General features: G+C 42.5%; 1 protein-coding gene across 1 annotated transcript in view; it reads left to right on the top strand.

Moving 5' to 3' along the window:
- LOC126413095 (ubiquitin carboxyl-terminal hydrolase MINDY-3-like) overlaps positions 1 to 24,197 on the top strand; it is a 117,119-nt gene that overhangs the window by 7,903 nt on the left and 85,019 nt on the right. The window contains exon 2 of the mRNA XM_050082990.1: positions 5,149 to 5,343. Within this exon, the coding sequence (XP_049938947.1) occupies positions 5,149 to 5,343 (195 nt within the window). The remainder of the gene's footprint in view (positions 1 to 5,148; positions 5,344 to 24,197) is intronic.

The raw sequence follows: 24,197 nt of genomic DNA, 5'->3' as shown, positions 1-24,197 counted from the left end.
ATAAAGTTGTGGAGATGGGAGGAAGGTGATAAGAGCTGCAACATCAGTGCAGGGTGATCAATGAAGGGGGGGGGGGGATACAGTGTAGAGTTGGTGACTAATTTTTTGTCTGTTATGTAGTCCGACAATAAGACCTCCCGTATTTCAAAAGTTAGTTGCAAACAAATAAAGATATACAGAAAATACTTTTATTTCTGAACAACAAATACTGTGCCATTTTACATTAGTTGGTTTTAAAAATTATGTGCAGTAAATGGCATCCTCCATTGCTGACACATCGACGAAACCTTTCCAGGAAGCTGTCCATAGCTCTTCGTGTCATTTTCGGTGGAGTGACAGCCACTTCCTTGGTGATTGCCTGGTCAAGTGCTTGCAGGGTTGTGGGGCGATTTTTGTACGCTTGAGGTTTTAAATGTCCCGAAAGAAAAAAAAACACGAGGTAATAAATCGGATGACTTGAAGGCTTGGCGATGTCTCCTTGGGAAAACAGAAGATGTCCAGAAAAGAACTCTCAAAATTTCCAGAGAACACCGAGAAGTGTGAGCTGTGGGTCCATCTTGTTGGAGCCAAACGTCTCCCTCTTCATCGTCCCTAACAAACTGCTTTAAATTAGGTCAGAGGAAGGTCTCTATCACTTAACAGAAGCTATTTGAATTAACCGTTACCATCATACCATTTTCTTCGATAATACGGAACCCACTCACCATATTCAGCAACGGTGCACCAAACTGTTACTTGATAAATGCGAAGTGGTCGTTGGTGAAGTTCCCGACTGTTTTCTGCTGCCCAGCAGCGGAAATTTTATTATAGTACCTGGCACCTGGAAGTGGGTCTCACCATAATAAATCAAAACAGCGCCTGGCGAATGTTCTGTGGAATTTCCTCATACATCGCACTTTGTGTTTCACAATCTCTCTCACTTTATTCTTGGGTAATCATTTTGTATTTCTGCATGTGAAGATCTCTGTGCAGGATTCTTCTTACATTGCTGTCACACAATCCCAGGGCAGCTGTATGTTTTAAGTGGTGAACGCTTCGGAGAGTGCTGGACGGATGCTCTCACACGCGCCACATTTCCCGGTGTTTCCGAGGTCGGCCAGTGGATTTTCTTTTCAGTGAAGAACCTGATGCTGTAAAGTTTGATACCCAAACTACCATAGCTTTTCTGTCAGGAACAGAATCGTGTTGAACAAGTTCTAACCGGATGTGAAATGCTCGCTGAGTAGTAGTCACTGAAGCACCGTTACGAATATACTCCTCCATAAGAAACGCACGATACTAGCCAAGCCACTGTGGCTACTGAGAATGGCAAATCCAGCGCTATTGATCGGCACCTCCTCCGCACCAGTCTCTCTCTCTCTCTCTCTCTCTCTCTCTCTCTCTCTCCATTGAGTCGATTCCGACTCTCTGTGACCCCATGAATCAAAGCACGCTGCTTTTTCCCGTACGCTTTCCAATTTGAAACACATTACTTCTGTGATACCATCCATCCATCTCATCCTCTGACGTCCTCTTCTTCTAGTGCCTTCGATCTTCCCCAGCATTAGCGTTTTTTCCAATGAAACATGTCTTCTCATGATGTTTCCAAAGAAGGTCAGCTTTTGTCTCGGTATGATGCCTTCCGGGGAGCACTCTGGTTTTATTTGCTCTAATATTGACCTATTCTTTCTTTTTGCAGTGCATGGGACTCTAAGCACCACTATTCAGATGGTTCAAATGGCTCTGAGCACTACGCGACCTAACTTCTGAGGTCATCAGTCGCCTATAACTTAGAACTAATTAAACCTAACTAACCTAAGAACAGCACACACATCCATGCCCGAGGCAGGATTCGAACCTGCGACCGTAGCGGTCGCTCGGCTCCAGACTGTAGCGCCTAGAACCGCAGCACTATTCAAAGTTGTCTGTACTTCACGTTTCCGCCTTTATAATGGCACATCACAACTGGAAAGACCTTAGCCCTTACAATACGGACCCTTGCTGCTAAAGTTATATTTCTACTCCATCAAAACCGTGTCAAGGTTTGACGTTGTCTTTCTATCAATTAGCAAGCGTCTCCCGATTTTCTGGCTGCAATCACTATCAGCAGAAATTTGGGACAGAGATAATTGAATGTAGACACTGCCGCAATTGTTTCGCCTCCTATGTGCTATTGTGCTATGGAATGGTAAGTATGGTTGCCATAATTTTCTTTTTCTTAACATTTAGACTAAGACTGGCCTTTTCAATTTCTTCTTTCAGCTTTAGCAAGAGTGTCTTTTAACTCTTCGTCATTTCCCTCTTCTTCACTTTCTGTTAGTAGTATAGTATCATTTGTGTATCTAAAGTTGTTCGTACGGGGTATTCAAAAAGTCTCCCCGCAGTGCCGTATGATGTTAGCCGCGCGTGCCGTATGCCGCAATGAATATACCGAAATAAAACTCAGTGAAATATAACTTATTGATTTATTTAATATTCATTTTTACTTGCAGATTTTCACATTAAATGTTAAAAGTGTCCCCCCTGTTGTCGAACACACAACTCAATTCGTCTAATCAAGTTTCCAAACACAAGCTGTAACATTTCTTCTGTAACAGAAGCAGTGAAAGTGGATATTGCAGTTTTCATCGATGGATTTTGGACGGTTTTTAGAGACAGTTGTTTTCACTGCACTCCAGAAGAAAAATTCAGGTGGTGTTAGGTCAGGCGATCGTGGAGGCCAAAGTCCCTGTGAAATTATGCGATCACCAAAAAAATCAGCAAGCAGTGACATTTAAACGCGAGCTGTATGCGTGGGTGCACCATCTTGTTGAAAATATTGTTTCGTTGAAAAATATGGGACGCACAATCCGACGTCTAGAAGTTGCAATCCAAACTCCTATTTTCACAGAATGAAGTGGTTCCTCATGAATACACAATGGATTTGCAGTACTCCACATAAGAGAATTTTGCGAGTTCATGTACCCGGATAAATGAAAGCACGCCTCAGCAGTGAAAACCGTTTCATTAAGAATGTCCCTTTCATTTTGTTGAATGAAATTTTTGAACCATTGACAATAATGCAATCTCTTGCCATGATCAATATTTTTCAGTTCTTGCTCGACTGTCACTTTGTAAGCGAAAAGTTCTAATTTTTTCCTTACAGCTGTTAGGGCCGTTCCGACACTAACATCGATTTCCTGGGCGAGTTTTCTTACTGACTTGTTCGGACTCATGGACATTTTATCGGAAATATCGAGTAGTTTATCCTCAAACAACACACTAGGACGACCATTTCTCAGTGCACCTATCATTGAACCCGTACTTCGAACAAATCTCGCACGGTATCGCGATCTCGCACGGTATCGCGATGTGGGAGTGTTGCCTCCGGGAAAACTGGACTAAATGTTTGACGAACTGAAACTATGTACACTACTGGCCATTAAAATTGCTACACCATGAAGAAATGCAGATGATAAACGGGTATTCATTGGACAAATATATTATACTAGAACTGGCATGTGACTAAATTTTCACACAATTTGGGTGCGTAGATCCTGAGAAATCAGTACCCAGAACCACCACCTCTGACCATAATAACGGCCTTGGTACTCCTGGGCATTGAGTCAAACAGAGCTTGGATGGCGTGTACAGGTACAGCTGCCCATGCAGCTTCAACACGAGACCACAGTTCATCAAGAGTAGTGACTGGCGTATTGTGACGAGCCAGTTGCTAGGCCACCATTGACCAGACGTTTTCAGTTGGTGAGAGAACTGGAGAATGTGCTGTCCAGTGCAGCAGTCGAACATTTGCTGTAAGCAGAAAGGCCCGTACAGGACCTCCAACATGCGGTCGTGCATTATCCTGCTGAAATGTAGGGTTCCGCTGGAATCGAGTGAAGGGTAGAGCCACGGGTCGTAACACATCTGAAATGTAACGTCCACTGTTCAAAGTGCCGCCAATGCGAATAAGAGGTGACCGAGACGTGTAACCAATGGCACCCTATACCATCACGCCGGGTGATACGCCAGTATGGCGATGACAAATACACACTTCCAATGTGCGTTCACCGCGATGTCGCCAAACACGGATGCGACCATCATGATGCGTTTTGCCATTCGTGCACCCAGATTCGTCGTTGAGTACACCATCGCAGGTGCTCCTGTTTGTGATGCAGCGTCAAGGGTAACCGCAGCCGTGGTCTCCGAGCTGATAGTCCATGCTGCTGCAAACGTCGTCGAACTGTTCGTGCAGATGGTTGTTGTCTTGCAAACGTCCCCGTCTGTTGACTCGTCGATCGAGACGTGGCTGCACGATCCGTTACAGCCATGCGGATCAGATGCTTGTCGTCTCGACTGCTAGTGATACGAGGCCGTTGGGATCCAGCTCGGCGTTCCGTATTACCCTGCTGAACCCACCGATTCCATACTCTGCTAACAGTCATTACGAGCAGCAATGTCGCGACACGATAAACCTTTATCAAAGTCGGAATCGTGATGGTACGCATTTCTCCTCGTTACACGAGGCATCACAACAACGTTTCACCGGGCAACGCCGGTCAACTGCTGTTTGTGTATGAGACATCGGTTGGAAACTTTCCTCATGTCGGCACGTTGTAGGTGTCGCCACCGGCGCCAACCTTGTGTGAATGCTCTGAAAAGCTAATCATTTGCATATCACAGCATCTTCTTGCTGTCGGTTAAATTTCGCGTCTGTAGCACGTCATTTTCGTGGCGTAGCAATTTTAATGGCCAGTAGTGTATTTGCCGCCAGCTTTGAACACTTGTTCGAGTAGAAACACACGTTCTTCAGTGGTTAGCATTTTAACAGCGACAAAAACGAAACAAAGGAACTAGACTTAAACGTTCACGTCAACATCTAACGACACATACCAACGATACTACTGACGCTGACTGAGATAAACGAAATATTGGAATGCTGGGAGAGTCCAATTGAGGGGAAGTAACTAAGGCAGGCGAACAATCATACGGCACGCGCGGCTAACAATCATACGGCACTGCGGAGAGACTTTTTGAACACCCCGTATTTATCGCACATCAGTCTCCCCACCACAACTCAAACCAAATACGGAAGGTCTTTTTGCCGGAGCCTGTAGTTATATTAGTGAGATGGCAAAGTGTGACTAGGTTTGTACGTTGGTTTGCGGTCGCTGCCGGTGACGTCCGCAGGGCTTCTCGTTCAGCCCGCACGAGCCGACGGCGCTGGTGCAGCTCGAGGGCGGGCCGTGCGCCGTGCTGGCCGCGGTGCAGGCGTTCATCCTCCGCTCCATCCTCTGCCAGCGAGACTCACTCGACTGGCGGCGCGTCGACCCTGACGGGGTGGACCAGCTGCTCATCGACGCCGTTACGCACATCGTCTGCCAGGTAGCGCACAAATCCTCAAAATTTTGCTTTTATGTTGATTTGACACACTTGATACTACCAGCACTTTTCATGAAAAGTTACTTTTCTTCGTGTATAAGTCCCGTCTCTATGACTCAACAAAAATTCATTTGTTATTGTAACGGACAGTCAAATGAAAACCTAACACTCGTCACAATGGGGCCATGAAATACACTACTGGCCATTAAAATTGCTACACCACGAAGATTACGTACTACAGACGCGAAATTTAACCGACAGGAAGAAGATGCTGTGATATGCAAAATGATTAGCTTTTCAGAGCATTCACACAAGGTTAGCGACACCATCAACGTGCTGACATGAGGAAAGTTTCCAACCGATTTCTCATACACAAACAGCAGTTGACCGGCGTTGTCTGGTGAAACGTTGTTGTGATGCCTCTTGTAAGGAGGAGAAATCCGTACCATCACGTTTCCGGCTTTGGTAAAGGTCGGATGTAGCCTATCGCGATTGCGGTTTATCGTATCGCGACATTGCTGCTCGCGTTGGTCGAGAACCAATGACTGTTAGCAGAATATGGAATCGGTGGGTTCAGGAGGGTAATACGGAACGCCGTGCTCGATCCGAACGGCATCGTATCACTAGCAGTTGAGATGATAGGCATCTTATCCGCATGGCTGTAACGGATCGTGCAGCCACGTCTCGATCGATGAGTCAACAAAATCGGACGTTTGCAAGACAACAACCATCTGCACGAACGGTTCGACGACTTTTGCAGCAGTATGGACTATCAGCTCGGAAACCAAGGCTGCGGTTATCTTTGTCGCTGCATCACAGACAGGAGCACCTGCGATGGTGTACTCAACGACGAACCTGGATGCACGAATGGCAAAACGTCATTTTTTCGGATGAAGCGAGGTTCTGTTTACAGCATCATGATGGTCGCATCCGTGTTTAGCGACATCGCGGTGAACGCACATTGGAAGCGTGTATACTGGAGTATCACCCGGCGTGATGGTATGGGGTGCCATTGGTTACACGTCTCGGTCACCTCTTGTTCGCATTGGCGGCACTTTGGACAGTGGACGTTACATTTCAGATGTATTACGACCCGTGGCGCTAGCCTTCATTCGATCCCTGCGGAACCCTACATTTCAGCAGGATAATGCACGACCGCATGTTGCAGGTCCTGTACGGGCCTTTCTGGATAAAGAAAATGTTCGACTGCTGCCCCGGCCAGCACATTCTCCAAATCTCTCAACAATTGAAAACGTCTGGTCAATGATGGCTGAGCAACTGGCTCATCACAATACACCAGTCACTACTCTTGATGAAGTGTGGTATCGTGTTGAATCTGCATGGGCAGATGTACCTGTATACGCCATCCAAGCTCTGACTCAATGTCCAGGCCTACCAAGGCCGTTATTACGGCCAAGAGGTGGTTGTTCTGGGTACTGATTTCTCAGGATCTATGCACCCAAATTGAGTGAAAATGTAATCACATATCAGTTGTAGTATAATATATTTGTCCAATGAATACTCCTTTTATCATCTACCTTTCTTCTTGGTGTAGCAATTTTAATGGCCAGTGGTGTAATTCAACTCAAAAGTAATCTCCATACGTGTTAAGACATTTATCCCACTGGGAGACGACACCATCAATTCCTGTGTCGTAGAACGCGGTCTGTTGCTGACGGGTCCACAAACGCATTCCCTTCTTCAGGTCGCCAACGATGTCAAAATCACACAGTGAAAGATCTGTACTGTATGGAGGATGCTGCAGTGCTAGCCTTCGTCCAATTGGCAGCGGCAGGCGTTATTGTGCAACAGGATTATTCCGCCCGACAGCATTCCCGGGCGGCTTGACTTTACGGCCTGTAGCAGTTTCTGCAAAGTGTCTTTACAGCGCTACAGATTGATTGTGGTCCCACGCTTGAGGAACTCGACGAGCAGAGAGCCCTTACGTTTGAAGAGTGAGGTCACCAAGACCTTAAGCCGTCGGCACACGGACCGTGCTGTCGAACGTCAACGTTGAGCGTGCCAAGTTCAACATGCTGCTGAATGCTCAGGAACGATGCGACTTGTGTACACGGTACGTGGGCCCCAACGTGGTATACGCGATAGCAACGCACTCCTGCGGCAGTTGAGGGATGTTTCTAGTTCGTAAATCTCACAGTTTACGCAATGGGCGCGTGTAAAAATCCCATGTTAGCCCTATTAAAATGCATATTTCCTTCATCGTCCACGAAAAGGAACGTACCATGTCCAATCAGTAAGGACACAGGCTTATAAAACTTCCATTAAAAATATTGCGGTACAAATTTGGAATACTTCTCCGCATAAGATAAACATTATTTCATCATTCCCACATTTTAGTAAAACCCCAAGGTCAGTCTTACTTGATCACTATTCCTATCCAGTAGCAGAGTCTTTGCAACATGTGAATTACGAAGCGTAAAAGATAAAGGAGCAAAATGTCTGTATACAAGTAACGCAAGCTGTCCTGCAGATGAAGCCAATCGAACGAAGTCACCCTCAAAAAAAGGTGAGCTTATATTTACATAACATCAAATATTATAACATATACTTATATTAAACCAATAATAAAGTATCAGAACCTAATAAAAGCGCGAATGTTAGGGGAAAAAAATTGGAAGTATTCAGACGCGAACCACCGCCCCAACAAAAACTCATTACAGCGCAGAGACGGTATTCATTACGCTAACCAACAACACGCTCTACGTAGTTCGCCATATTGTGTTATGCCGTACTAAAATCGTTAATCGTAGATAACTGTTACTAATTGAAATTTAGTTATAACACATTGTACCAAGATCAATTTGTTTTGGGTGGATCTTCGGTGTGTCGCTGCCTTCAAATAGCCTACTTTCATAATACCCAAGTTACAATAATTCTTTCGCCACGAATGTGATGTTTTTCATTATTTATTGGAACGAATCACACAACTAACAACGGTTTTTCCAGGGATTCTCAATTTGCTGGTCCTCAGAAACCGCCTATATACATATAGGCTTGAAATGAATGCCAATATGGCGCCTCACAACTCTGTACTGAAGGGGCACGGCGTGCATGTGACGTAGGTGGCGTTGTGCCATCTCATTGGTCAACGCTCAGACGCATGCTCAGAATATCTGATATGCCAGATATTGCTCTGCACGTTCGGAAAGACTCCCGAACGTGCTATTCCACGCTATGACGTCAGAAACTCGGCACGCTCAACGCTCAACGTTCGGATGCACGGTCCGTATGCCGACGGCTTTACGGGAACTTGCGTGAACAGCTGTCGGTTTCTTTGGCGCGGGAGATGAGGAATGGTTCCACTGTTGGCTTTCCAGTTTGCCCTCGGGCTGTCGGACGGAATCATCCTGTTACACGATAACGCCCGCCACCACACTGTCAGTCAGACGAAGGCTTCGCTACGCGCCAGCGACTTGCTCCGAAACACGGCCGGGATGGTTCCTCTGAAAGGGCACGGCCGACTTCCTTCCCCATCCTTCCCTAATCCGATGAGACCGATGACCACGCTGTCTGGTCTCCTTCCCCAAACAACCAACCGAAACACTGCAACATTCTCCTTACAGCTCCGATCTTTCACCGTATGGCCGGCCGCTGTGATCGAGCGGTTCTAATCGCTTCAGTCTGGAACCGTACGGCTGCTACGGTCCCAAATTCGAATCCTGCCTCGGGCATGGATGTGTGTGATGTTCTTAGGTTGGTTAGATTTAAGTAGTTCTAAGTCTACGTGGCTGATGACCTCTGACGTTAAGTCCCATAGCGCTTAGGTCCATTTGAACCTTTTTTTTTTCACCGTATGATTTTCACATCTTTGGTGACTGGAAGAAAGACATGCTTGGATGTCGGATGCAGTCGGACGAGAAAGGGCAAGAGTAGGTGCGGTTGTGGATCCGTCAGCGGCCGACCGTTTTCTACGAAACAGCGGAATAATTGTTAACACGTGTGGTGAATACTTTTGAATAGAACAATTCCATGGTTCCGTTGTCGGCGTCCACGCATGTCTTTCTTCAGATCGACAAAGATGTGAACATGTGGAGGATGTTGTAGTGTTTCCCAAACAGATATCTGAAGCGTAACATTCGTTCGATTGGCAGTGTGGGGGCGGACATTATCGTACAACAGCTTGATTCCGTCCGACAGCATTCGTGGGCGTTTTGACTTTATGGTGCGTGCAGTTTCTGCAAAGCGTCTTCGTAGTGCAGTGCATTGATTATGATTCCACACCGACGAGCAGGGAGCCTCTGCAGTCGAAGAAGGAGGCCATCATGACCTTCGCGGAATGTGTGTGAACAGCATTGGATTCCTTTGGCAAGGGAGATATTTCTACTGTAGGCCTTGCCATATGTCCTCGGGTTGTCGGAATGCTTTTGACGGAATCATCCTGTGGTGCGCGTTTTTTTAAATTTATTTTTATTTCACATTGTAAGTAGCACAGTAAGCAATGTTGTCTGCCTCGTTATATTTTTACCCCCTTTTTTGTTTTCATGAGATTTCTTTCTGGCAGCATATGGTTAATCTTGTTTTGCTTTGACTGATGGTTTGTTTATACATCTATTAATTTTTCAGAACGCTGGTGAGAAACTACCGACTTTGAACAGCTATATTATTCAAATTATTGGCTGTACTGACATATCGTATTAACATGAACGTCTGAGACTCGCTAGCTGTAGCGTACGATTTATGAGAGGTGTTTGTGCATAGGCGTCAGCTGTCGACCTCCACCTCTCCTACCGCACGGTAATCTTCCACAGTCGAAATCCCACCAATACCGTGAGGTAACGGGCGAATTGTGGGGCTCGGCAGCAAACACTTGGTGGCAAACGTTAGCCGGACGAGAGGGGTAGCCCCAGCGCATGGTCGGGCCATGTGGCTGGGAATTCCGCTGTGACGATGACGGTGCTTTGTATCGATGAAGGAGACACACCGGGAGTGCCAAAGATGGCGGACTTTGTGAAACCTTAATGGCAGACATTTCACAGTCTGTATAGAAATTAATAGTAGCCAGATGAACTTTGTTACCTCAAAAAGAAACAAGTACATTATTATTTGCACGACGATTCTGAAGGTGTAATCAGATTTTCAATATATTTATTAGTTTAAAGTTTAGTATCTGACGCCGGTCGCAGTGGCCGAGCGGTTCTAGGCGCTTCAGTCTAGAACCGCACACTACTGCGGTCGCAGGTTCGAATCCTGCCTCAGGCATGGATGTGTGTGCTGTCCTTAGGTTAGTTAGGTTTAAGTAGTTCTAAGTTCTAAGGGACTGATGACCTCAGGTGTTAAGTCCCATAGTACTCAGAGCCATTTGAACCATTTTAGTATCTGACGGTAAATTACACAAGTAACACCCAGCAACGCATTTCCAAAATATAAACGCTTCATCCGATCTTGTCGATCGCCGTGTCGTTAGAAAGCTATTAGTGGAAACCTAAATTGGTATGAATTACAGGCATGTAACTTAAATAGTACATGAGTTATTGGGGTCATAGTGGCCGATTACTATCTATCGCATCAGGCCATAAGTACTCCACAGTTACACGAGAAAACGGTAGCAGCATGCTTATAAATGTATTGATTCATCTATGTCTTTGTTAATATCCGATATATGCTATTCATGAAGAAACTGGTCAATTATTTACTGTGTTTTAGAAAGCACAGAGACATTAAGCTCCTGGCCTTACTTCTTTTCTTTTGATATATGTTTCTTTAATTGTTTGTTTGGTTGTTTATAGATTTGTTTATAGATCACATAATGGTAAGACAGAGATTTAGGAACCAGGTTTTAAATTGTAAGGCATTTCCAGGGGCAGATGTGGCCTCTGATCACAATCTGTTGTTTATGAACTGTAGATTAAAACTGAAGAAACTGCAAAAAGGTGGGAATTTAAGGAGATGGGACCTGGATAAACTGAAAGAAACAGAGGTTGTACAGAGTTTCAGGGAGCGCATAAGGGAACAATTGACAGCAATGGGGGAAAGAAATACAGTAGAAGAAGAATGGGTAGCTTTGAGAGATGAAGTAGTGAAGGCAGGAGAGGACGTAGTAGGCAAAAAGACGAGGGCAAGTAGAAATCCTTGTGTAACACAAGAAATACTGAAATTAATTGATGAAAGGAGAAAATATAAAAATGCAGTAAATGAAGCAGGCAAAAAGGAATACAAACGTCTCAAAAACGAGATCGACAGGAAGTGCAATATGGCTAAGCAGGGATGGCTAGAGGACAAATGTAAGGACGTAGAGGGTTATCTCACTAGGGGTAAGATAGATACTGCCTACAGGAAAATTAAAGAGACCTTTGGAGAGAAGAGAACCACTTGTATGAATATCAAGAGCTCAGATGGAAACCCAGGTCTAAGCAAAGAAGGGAAAGCAGAAAGGTGGAGGGAGTATATAGAGGTCCTATACAAGGGCTATGTACTTGAGTACAATATTATGGGAATAGAAGAGGATGTAGATGAAGATGAAATGGGAGATGCGATACTGCGTGAAGAGTTTGACAGAGCACTGAAAGACCTCAGTCGAAACAAGGCCCCGGCAGTAGACAACATTCCATTAGAACTACTGACGGCCTTGGGAGAGCCAGTCCTGACAAAACTCTACCATCTGGTGAGCAAGATGTATGAGACAGGCGAGATACCCTCAGACTTCAAGAAGAATATAATAATTCCGATCCCAAAGAAATCAGGTGCTGACAGATGTGAAAATTACCGAACAATCAGTTTAATAAGTCACGGATGCAAAATACTAACGCGTATTCTGTACAGACGAATGGAAAAACTGGTAGAAGCAGACCTCGGGGAAGATCAGTTTGAATTCCGTAGAAATATTGGAACACGTGAGGCAATACTGACCCTACGACTTATCTTAGAAGCTAGATTAAGGAAAGGCAAACCTACGTTTCTAGCATTTGTAGACTTAGAGAAAGCTTTTGGAAATGTTGACTGGAATACTCTCTTTAAAATTCTGAAGGTGGCAGGGGTAAAATACAGGTAGCGAAAGGCCATTTACAATTTGTACAGAAACCAGATGGCAGTTATAAGAGTCGAGCGGCACGAAAGGGAAGCAGCGGTTGGGAAGGGAGTGAGACAGGGTTGTAGCCTGTCCCCGATGTTATTCAATCTGTATATTGAGCAAGCAGTGAAGGAAACAAAAGACAAATTTGAAGTAGGTATTAAAATCCATGGAGAAGAAATAAAAACTTTGAGGTTCGCCGATGACATTGTAATTCTGTCAGAGACAGCAAAGGACTTGGAAGAGCAGTGAACGGGATGGACAGTGTCATGAAAGGAGGGTATAAGATAACATCAACAAAAGCAAAACGAGGATAATGGAATGTAGTCAAATTAAATCGGGTGATGCTGAGGGAATTAGATTAGGTAATGAGACACTTAAAGTAGTAAAGGAGGTTTGCTATTTGGGGAGCAAAATAACTGATGATGGTCGAAGTAGAGAGGATATAAAATGTAGACTGGCAATGGCAAGGAAAGCGTTTCTGAAGAAGAGAAATTTGTTAACATCGAGTATAGATTTAAGTGTCAGGAAGTCGTTTCTGAAAGTATTTGTATGGAGTGTAGCCATGCATGGAAGTGAAACATGGACGATTAATAGTTTGGACAAGAAGAGAATAGAAGCTTTCGAAATGTGGTGCTACAGAAGAATGCTGAAGATTGGATTGGTAGATCATATAACTAATGAAGAGGTATTGAATAGGATTGGGGAGAAGAGAAGTTTGTGGCACAACTTAACTAGAAGAAGGGATCGGTTGGTAGGACATGTTCTGAGGCATCAAGGGATCACCAATTTAGTATTGGAGGGCAGCGCGGAGGGTAAAAATCGTAGAGAGAGACCAAGAGATGAATACACTAAACAGATTCAGAAGGATGTAGGTTGCAGTAGGTACTGGGAGATGAAGCTTGCACAGGATAGAGTAGCATGGAGAGCTGCATCAAACCAGTCTCAGGACTGAAGACCACAACAACAACAATTGTTTATGTATTTAATAATGTGTGTTAGCGCGTGTTTATGGTCCAGCCGTAGGAATATTTAATTTTAGTTATTTAAATGTAACTCCAGTATTTCGGACGTGCTTAAATATGTGTGTGGGTGCGTTGGCGCGAGCGCTCTAGCCAATCACAGCGCTCGTAAATGCAGAGACTGGATGGGAGCGTCGTTTCCGGAGAGGACACGAGGTGGTTGGGGAGAGGGCGGCAGTTCTGGACAGGACACGGAAAGTGCTGGACGGCGCGGCGGACGCACAGCCGCGGGGAAGACTTGGAGTTGAGCAGTATGTGCGTGATCGCGAGAGATACAAATGTTTCGGAGTGCCGACCTGTGCTCTTGTGTGATTTCCAGTGAAGACGTAGTGTGCGTTTAGAAGTGAATGTCTCGCGAGCTATGTTGTTCATAACTAATTACTTGCAGTAGGAATCTATTGTTTCCCTGTTATTCAGCTTATATTTTATTTAATTGCTGAACCATCGACACCAATAAGTGTTTTCAGAAATATGCCGCATTCCCAAAAGTACATCTACTATCGTACTCATTTAAAGTCGTTAAGATAGCACCTGTACATTTTATTTAATTGAAATCTTTCATTTATAAATTTCTAGATTAATTCGCAATTGCCGAGTGATAGGAACCTTCGACCATTCGATTCAAGTGTCTATTCATATTGTATACTGTAGACTCAGCAGTACTTGGCTTGTAATGCGGCAACTACGTATCCCAGCCCCTAGACAACGAAACCAGCCAAAACTTTTAATATTGCAACTCTAATGATTCGGAGGGTGCGTAGCAATTTTTTCCTAAGCCCGCAACCGTTCTACCCTCCCCTACTGCACCTACGGGCCAAGTTATTTTGTTCGCGCTATACTCATTGAAACCAGAAGAATAAGTGCAACGAATATGGGTCACGAAACGTTTACCTTCTGCGGTCTGAGTACCTGTTCTTAGGAGTGCCTCAGCATGACGTGCATGCATAGCGAACGACTCGGGGACTGTCGACCGCGTTTTACTTTCTATTCGTCGTAGCAATATGGCGAAGGCAATTTAATTTTTAGTTTTGGGCCTCGGTTTCTCTATTTCATAGACCTTTCTTCACGTCTCTGTTTCTAGCCGTCTTCTCTTCCGTGGACTGGGACTGACGTGTAGTCGTTTTTAACTCCTCTCTTTGTCTTCGTGTTCCACAGTTTTGACATGGGCGCATATGACCCTAGTTGTTTTTGCGCCCTGAAACAAAACAAACAACTTCTTCATAGGAGATGCATAGCAATTCATAACTTCTCTGCCCTTCACTGTAAGGAAGATTGTTCTTCCGTTTCGTATCATCCGTTGGACACGAAATCCTTTAGCGTCAGCATATCGTTTACTACACTGGTGTAGACCAGTTGCTTGAATTGTAGCCATAGCAAAAAACCAAAGAGATTGATATCAAGGGGGGTCAAGTTGTTGGGACACCAGAGGCAATCGACTGACCTTGAAATGTCGGCATCTGATGTTTACACACACTGCTGCGATAGTGTGCTCGGCCAGCATCCTTAGCCTGCACGTGTAAGAGAAATACTATCCGCACGCCATCTGTAAGTCTGATCCGTTTCTGCTGATATTAATGTTTAGTATGTAAATTAAGTTATTCGACTGGCCGCAGCTCTGACGAGAGGCTTGCTCCTGGTCTAAAATTTCGTTCGGTTAAGTCCACGATGTGATGGATTATTGACAAAGTTAAAGATACATCCTGACAAATTAAGGTGTACCAAGCACAATAATTTGAAATTTTAATCTCTTAGTGTTAACTTTATGAAAGCACAGGTTATGCAGTGCATGTGCGTATCAACAAATATTGCTGGCCTTTTCTACAAAGGTCTGATTCTTCGCGTCTTTCGAAATGTCTGCATATGGGGCTATTTAGCTCAGTACACGTGGGGCTATTTCCGCTCAGTCAAATTATTAGTTTAATTGATGTTTTACTGCTAAATTCTGGATAATTCGTTTTCTTGGTTTTGTTTCTGATGGTCCTTACATGCAAAAGGAAAAAGCCAAGTGCTTTACGGTCTGAGGAAGATGAAGCAAGCAGTAACGAGTGTTACAGGCAGCTCATTTGGATAAAGTGCCAGCAATGTGCTACGTGGTTTCAGAAGTGTATAAGGGTTGAAAAGTACGAAAAATGTTTATTTGTGATAAATGCTTGTGATTTTGAGAGTGAAATACACTAGGCGAAATAGCCTCTTGACTGGGTGGAATAGCTCCACAATTTTTATATGTTGTGATCTTTGCTTTCTTCAGATGTTTGTTATACTTGTTCGTGTAAAGGAATCAAGATCGTTTATATACTGGCAATGTATTAATAATTCAAATATCATAATTGTATCATTTTGACAGATTTTTTTTAGAAAGTGTTGCATTATGTCATCTATGGCGTACAGCTGAAATAAGCGGAATAGCCCCCCCCCCCCCTCATAGCTTGTCGGCTCCAGCAATCGACCTCGCCCTAAGATTGTGGCCATAATTGTGGTAATACTCTCCTACGACTTTTCTGAATACAGCTTTCAAATTTCGCGCGCACCGAGTGGCGTATTGCCTTTTTCGTGAAGAAAAGGAGGCAAAGGTGGCTTGAAACACGCTCGGGCTTGTAACACTAAGCTCATGTTTAATTCAAGGCGCGTGTTCTCCGGTCTTGCACGGGTGTATAATTACCATGCGCACTGATTGAGCGCTACAGATCCGTGTTTGTTTTGGGGCACGTTTTGAGTGTGATGGGTGGGCAGTCAAATGCAAAGTCTTTCAGTATTTTTTGTTATATAGGATAGAAATAAAACTACATTCGAAGATGTATAGAGTATGTAATGCAATCAGTATAAATATGTGTAGATAAAAATATAATAATGCATTTCTATAAAATCAGTGCTTTGTAGCAGGAGGTTCGTTATCATCAACATTTGACGCAATTCTGCGAACAAGTTTTCTTTTCATTAGTTCAGACTTGGCTGGTCGTCCTCACTGATTCCTTCCGTTGCCGCCTGGAAGACCGCTTTCTTTGAGGCGAGCGATCGATGTATGTTGTTCACTAATTTTTCGAGATCTTCGCCGGATTTTTTTTCTTTGTTGTTCTACAATAAATGATATAATACTTGATCAAGTCTGTAACTTCGACAAGTTAAGATCCAAACTTGATGAGAATTTTTGTGTGTTCAGCATTTTATTCGCTTTCCGAGATATCATTAACTCGTTGTCACTGGGCTTTAATATTTTGGACAAAATTATCAAAGTTTTCATTACTGATAGTTACGCTGCTTTCTTCTCGTTTAATTGGAAGTTTAAATGTTTCTGGTACTTCATCTGGTATAATAGTCAGTCTGCCTGCTTTCATTCTTTGCACTTGTTTCACCCGTAATATTTTCGAAGAATTATGGCGAAAATTGGTCACGCAGAGAGTATTTTGCAAATATTTGAGATCAGAATCATTTAAATATAGTAATGTACTAAGTACAGTCCCAGTCATTTTTTCTGCAGCGCAGAATCGGCCCCAGCTCCATTTCGACAATCGCACCTTGCTCATTCCACAGTTAACACTGTAGAGATTGGTATTCTCTTTGACAAAGTAAGTATTGTCATCACCTTTACAGTGCCTTCAACATTGCTACTTGCATTGCATAACTTTTCATATGCTAACGTAATATTCTTCGTTCTCTCTTTTGCAAAATGAACCAACCATTTCTTGCGGTATTCTTCAACGGTGTTCACGATAAAGTCCAGTAAAGCGCACATATTAAAAACTTTACAGCGTTTCAGTACTACGTCTTTAAAAATTAGTACTGAGAATTCACTGTAATTATTTGCGTTATTCCTCTGTGTTAAGATATGATATGCTAAACATCATACACAAATGTGTTAGATCTTTAATAACGTGATGATGACTTTCTCAGCAACAAAGCCAAAGAGCTTGATTGACATGAATTATGCTGAGCAGTAACCTGCTGTTTGGAAATATAGTTCATAAGGCAATGCATTCAACGCTGCTGTCATACGTAATAACTATACTTGGGTGGAAAAACTTCTGCCAAATCTCCTCTAAATAATCTTTTGCAGACTGAAGGCATTATGTAGTTTTCTTGAGACTGGCCTGTGTACAAAATGACAACAGGCAGAACGCCAATTTTCGTTGCAGAAAATTGGAATATAATACTGTCATTTGTTTGATCACAAGATCAACTTGTACCAGAACCCCACTTCATCAGCCATCCCAACCTTAAACACTCTTTGTTTAATAGATATTAGTATAATACACACAGTAGAGTCTTATTTGAAAGAAATATACACATTTATGCTAGATAACTCAATCTTCTTTTGCTTTAAAACGACGATAACATCACTGACGTCCCGCGTCCCGTAGTTTCGATGACGCCATTGTTCATACATAAACGTAACTTGATAGTCAAGAGGACGTTTTGTGCATTACACAACGTAATGTAAGCGTTTTTCTCACATTCCTTAATGATAGCCACCTCACGATAAGATGTGGCTGCTGCAGCTGTGAAGCTGTGTTCGAAATTAGATTCAAATTACCTTACAGCATAGCAACGCACCAGGCTCAATGCTTGTTCGACATTGACTCGATGGGAATGATAATAGTTAATCTCTATTAGGAGAAAGATTATAATTAATCTCTATTAGGACATTCAATCCCCGTCTCATTAATGGCTTCATTGCTATTTTCCATGCATGGCCATAATCACGTGTTTGGAAGAACAGTTCGCGTTTCAAACCTGTACACGATTGGAGGACACGCGCTTTGAAATGAACACGAGCATAGAGAGGGAATTAGGGTAACAAACCCTTGCGTGTTTCAAGGCACTATTACCTCCTACTGAACACGGAAAAGGAAATACGCCACCTGTTGTCTGTTAGCCGGTCTGCTCCACTGCAGCTACGGGCTAAGTCCTTTACAGCAGAGTCAATAATACGTTTGTGAAATACTGCTGTCAGGCTAGTAACATGCTTGTGTTCATTTGGTCAAATGCGTGGTCTCTTACTTGAAACGTATGCGAGAGATCGCTTTGCTTTGAACACTTTTTCCGTTGCAATTTACAAATGGAATGTAAATGAATGAAACGGATGAGTGTGTCACTAAAGTAGCAGCAGAGAGCTATTTAATTATTAATACCAGTAATGTCCGTCATTTGCATGGGATTTTAGACCCCACAATTTTAAAGTGAATTATGGGTGTTGCATCTGTCTGATTACCGCACGTACTGGGCAGTAGTTGGCAGGCAGTGAGCACTCCGTTCCCCGATGAATCAGCTTTGCCTTGTCGCCCTTTTACCAACGCAGTACTAAATTTAATATACAACTGAAGGGAAAAAAAAAGAAAAACGACGGTCCACGAAGGAACTATAGGAATGACATCGAAATCGGTGGATATGATGTACGTGTACACACAAGCAAATGATTACAATTTCACACACAAGCAAATGATTACATTTTCAGGCGGTAGACGTGATCTACATGAACAGATCACCAAATGATTGCAATTTCAGGGAAACTGAATGATTTATTCAAGAGAAATGACTTCGCAAACTGAGCAAGTCAGTACTGCATTTGTCCATCTCTGGCCCTTCTACAGGCGTTTATTCGGCTTGGCATTGATTGACGGGATTGCTGGACGCCCTTCCTGAGGTATATCGTGCCAGATTCTGTCCATCTGGCGCGTTGTATCGTCAGAACCCTGAGGTGGTTGTAGGGCGCTTGTCCGTAATGCTCCAAACATTCTCAATTGGAGAGAGATCCGGCGACGTTGTTGGCGTAGGTAGGTTTTGGCACGCACGAAGACAAACGATAGAAACTCTCATCGAGTACGGACGGGAACTATCTTGTTGCAATGTAAGCCCAGGAAGGCTGTGAATGCAGATTTTTTTAAACGTTTCATTACGAAAAAGAGGAAGAGAGGCAATTACTAGCACCATAGAGTTAGCAAAAATATGTGATGAGCCAGTTCCTATTAATAAAAATTATATATTTGCTTGCTACATACCTCCTGTAAATCATTGCGTCTAAAAAGGCTTCAAGTGAATAATAAGGTAAACCAAGATTCAAAATTGCTTTGTTAAAATTGTGACTACAACTAACAAAAACTCACATAGTTTCTTCTTGAGTGTTTTACACATACTGAATTTTAGTTTATTTATGTGCAAAATTTTGACTAGCTAATATTCTGTTTCCTAATGGTAAAGAAAACAAACACGAAAGTCTTGGTGTATTAAATCAGTCACTACAATACAACTGAAACCATTGCTTTATGAATATTACTGTTATAGTTTTTTTATAGTAACAATGTCTGATACACTACTCTAAAGTGACCAGACGTCCCGATTTGTCCGGGGCAATTCCGATTTTTGGAGTTCGGTCCGCTCGTTGGTATGAGTATTTTAGGACTTCCCATACGGCAGTATCGAAGGACAGCACGTAGCAGTTTTAGAGGTTGGAGAAGCTTTAGTTTAGTTTAGTTTAGCTTTAGTTACGTCACGTTCCGTAGATCATTTTCCCGATTATTTTATCGATATGATGTGGAACAAGTCAGATTACAAGATATATATACACACATGAATAGTGATAATATTAATATTACTGAAATTTTTAGTTCTATACATGCAACTAAATTTAGAGTACAATTTTTTTTTTACCATTTCTGAAATAGAAACTCGTCCATGGAGTAGAAGGAGTTGTCCAAAAAAAAAAATGATTTTAAGCTAGATTTAAAACCTGATCTGCTACCTGCCAGACACTTTATACTGTTGGGCAAATGATCAAAGATTTTTGTTGCTGAATAATGTACTCCTTCTTGAGCAACTGACAGCTTCAATAACGGCTAGAAAAGGTCATTTTTCCCTCTAGTGTTGTACGTATGAACATCATTGTTCTTCGCGAACTGAGATGGATTATTTGTAATGAATTTCATTAGCGAATATATGTACTCTGATGGTGCAGTTAAAATACCTAACTCCTTGAAAAGCTGCCTACATCACGTCCTTGGGTGAACACCACTAACTATTCTCACTGCTCTCTTTTGTGCAATCAATACTTTATGTCTAAGTGGTGAGTTACCCCAGAAAACTATTCTATGAGACATTAATGAGTGGAAATATGCAGAGTACGTTAGGAGGCTAATCTTTTTATTACCAAGACTAGCGATTATACGAAGAGCGAAAGAAGCTGAACTTAGTTGTTTGAGAAGCTCAGTAATATGCTTCTTCCAGTTCAAGTTGTCATCAATTTGAACACACAAAAATTTGGAGAAATCTACCCTGTTGACTGAGCCCTGTTCATATGCTACATCAATTGTCGGTATGACTCTATTCGTTGTACAGAACTGGATATAGTGAGTTTTTTTCAAAATTAAGGGAGAGTCCATTTTCTGAGAACCACTTAATAAATCTTTGAAAGGCATCCTTGGTAATATCTTCAGCTGCTTTTTCTGGAATGGGCTTTATTATAACCCGTGTCATCTGCAAAAAGTAGTATTTCCGCTTGCCGAACGTTAAGTCGGAATTCATTCACATGAATAAGGAACAGCAGAAGACGTAAAATTGAACCCTGTGGGACTCCACTTGTGATAACTCCCCATTCACTAGAATTTACAACCCTCCCAACATTATTTGTGCTATTTAGCGCAACTTTTTGCTTTGTGTTCATTAAATACGATCCAAACCAGCTGTGTGTATAGCCTTCAATTCCATAAAACCCGAGTTTTTCTAAGAGTGCGACATGATCCACACAGTCAAATGCCTTGGAGAGATCACAAAAACTACCAGCTGGCGATAATTTTTTATTTAGGACTTGCACTCTCTGATGGGTAAATGTGTAGGTAGCATTCTCAGTCGAGTAACCCTTCCGGAATCCGAACTGTGACACACTGAGTAAATTATTTTCACTTAAATGTGAGACTGCCATTGAATACATAACTTTTTCGAATATTTTAGAAAACGAAGTCAGCAATGAGGTTGGTCAATAATTATTTAAGACACTTTTGTGGCCTTTCTTATGAAGAGGTTTGACAATTGCGTATTTCAATCTGTCTGGAAAAATTCCCTGTGACAGCGAAGCATTACATATATCGCCAAGGACTCCACCTATTAAATTAGAACAACACTTCAAAATTATGTTAGAGACTCCATCAACATCACATGAACTCTTGTTTATCAGTATATTTATAATTCCCTTAATTTCAGTGGGGGAATGACACTTTTAACATATTTTTTTGCTTCTTCAACTGGACCCTTTAATCCTATTTTTACTTCTACATTAAGAAAGTGATTGTTAAAAATACTTGCAACTTGTGAATTGTCACTCACATAATCAATTAGCTTTATTGCTATGGTATGCTGTGCACTGTCAGGCTGCCCCGTCTCCTGTTTGACAATATTCCATATAGTTTTAATCTTATCATCCGAATTATTAATTTCTGTCAGAACACACAAACTTCTCGACTTCTTACTGACTTTCCTTAAAATATTCCAGTAACTTTTGTAGTAAGCAAGTAACGTCGGATCCTGACTTATTCTGGCCAGTCGATATATTTCCCTCTTCCTCTTACAGGCGACCTTAATTCCCTTAGTAATCCATGGCTTACTTGACTCTGTAATGGCTTTTTTGGATAACGTTTCAGGAAAGCAACTCTCAAATATTGCGGTGGAATAAATTGAATTTGGCATCAGCATCATTTTCTGTGTATACTTCATCCCATTCTACCTCTTCTAGGCTGCACTTAAAGCTCTGTATCCTGTATTCACATTAATAAGCCTCCCTGCCTTGTGTGAACCTGCCTGAATCCTGTAAGGTGCTATATATGTTATGTCCATTAACTGTGCATCATAATCAGATAGCCCATTAATAACTAATTGTTTCTGCCTGAGCACTGTCTATGAAAATTTTATCGATAGGTGACCTACTATCCTGCTGCATACGAGTTGGAAACCTTACAGCAGATACTAGATCGAAACAAACAAATATTCTAGCTCATTTTTCCTATCCGTATGTTTGAAGAAATCTACATTAAAATCCCCGCCCCCCATGAACCATGGACCTTGCCGTTGGTTGAGAGGCTTGCGTGCCTCAGCGATACAGATAGCCGTACCGTAGGTGCAACCACAACGGAGGGGTATCTGTTGAGAGGCCAGACAAACGTGTGGTTCCTGAAGAGGGGCAGCAGCCTTTCCAGTAGCTGCAGGGGCAACAGTCTGGGTGATTGACTGATTTGGCCATGTAACACTAACCAAAACGGCCTTGCTGTGCTGGTACTGCGAACGGATGAAAGCAAGGGGAAACTACAGCCGTATATTTTCCCGAGGGCATGCAGCTTTACTGTATGGTTAAATGATGATGGCGTCCTCTTGGGTAAAATATTCCAGAGGTAAAATAGTCCCCCATTCGGATCTCCGGGCGGGGACTACTCAAGAGGACGTCGTTATCAGGAGAAAGAAAACGCGTTCTACGGATCGGAGTGTGGAATGTCAGATCCCTTTATCGGGCAGGTAGGTTAGAAAATTTAAAAAGGGTAATGGTTAGGTTAAAGTTAGATATAGTGGGAATTAGTGAAGTTCGGTGGCAGGAGGAACAAGACTTTTGGTCAGGTGAATACAGGGCTATAAATACAAAATCAAATAGGGGTAACGCAGGAGTAGGTTTAATAATGAATAAAAAAATTTGAATATGGGTAGGCTACTACAAACAGCATAGTGAAAGCATTATTGTCGCCAAGATAGACACGAAGTCCACATCTACTACAGTAGTACAAGTTTATATGCAAACTAGCTCTGCAGCTGACGATGAAATTGATGGAATGTATGATGAGGTAAAAGAAATCATTCAGATAGTGAAGGAAGACGAAAATTTAATAGTCATGGGTGACTGGAATTAGATAGTAGGAAAAAGGGAGAGAAGGAAACGTAGTAGGTGAATATGGGTTGGGGGGAAGAAATGAAAGAGGAAGCCGCCTGGTAGAATTTTGCACAGAGCATAACTTAATCATAGCTAACACTTGATTCAAGAATCATAAAAGAAGGTTGTTTACATGGAAGAAGCCTGGAGGTACTAGAAGGTATCAGACAGATCATATAATGGTAAGACAGAGATTTAGGAACCAGGTTTTAAATTGTAAGACATTTGCAGGGGCAGATGTGGCCTCTGATCACAATCTATTGGTTATGAACTGTAGATTAAAACTGAAGAAACTGCAAAAAAGTGGGAAGTTAAGGAGATGGGACCTGGATAAACTGAAAGAACCAGAGGTTGTACAGAGTTTCAGGGAGAGCATAAGGGAACAATTGACAGGAATGGGGGAAAGAAATACAGTAGAAGAAGAATGGGTAGTTTAGAGGGATGAAGTAGTGAAGGCAGCAGAGGATCATGTAGGTAAGAAGACGAGGACTAGTAGAAATCCATGGGTAACAGAAGAAATATTGAATTTAATTGATGAAAGGAGAAAATATAAAAATGCAGTAAATGAAGCAGGCAAAAAGGAATGCAAACGTCTCAAAAATGAGATGGACAGGAAGTGAAAATGGGTAAGCAGGGATGGCTAGAGGACAAATGTAAGGATGTAGAGGCGTATCTCACGAGGGGTAAGTTAGATACTGCCTACAGGAAAATTAAAGAGACCTTTGGAGAAAAGAGAACCACTTGTATGAATATCAAGAGCTCAGATGGAAACCCAGTTCTAAGCAAAAAAGGGAAGCAGAAATGCGGAAGGAGTATATAGAGGGTCTACACAAGGGCGACGTAATTGAGGACAATATTATGAAAATGGAAGAGGATGTAGATGAAGATGAAATGGGATATATGATACTGTGTG

The sequence above is a fragment of the Schistocerca serialis genome, chromosome 7 (genome assembly GCF_023864345.2).
Source record: "Schistocerca serialis cubense isolate TAMUIC-IGC-003099 chromosome 7, iqSchSeri2.2, whole genome shotgun sequence".
In the NCBI taxonomy this organism is placed as follows: Eukaryota; Metazoa; Arthropoda; class Insecta; order Orthoptera; family Acrididae; genus Schistocerca; species Schistocerca serialis.
This window is presented reverse-complemented; position numbering and strand designations above follow the sequence as displayed.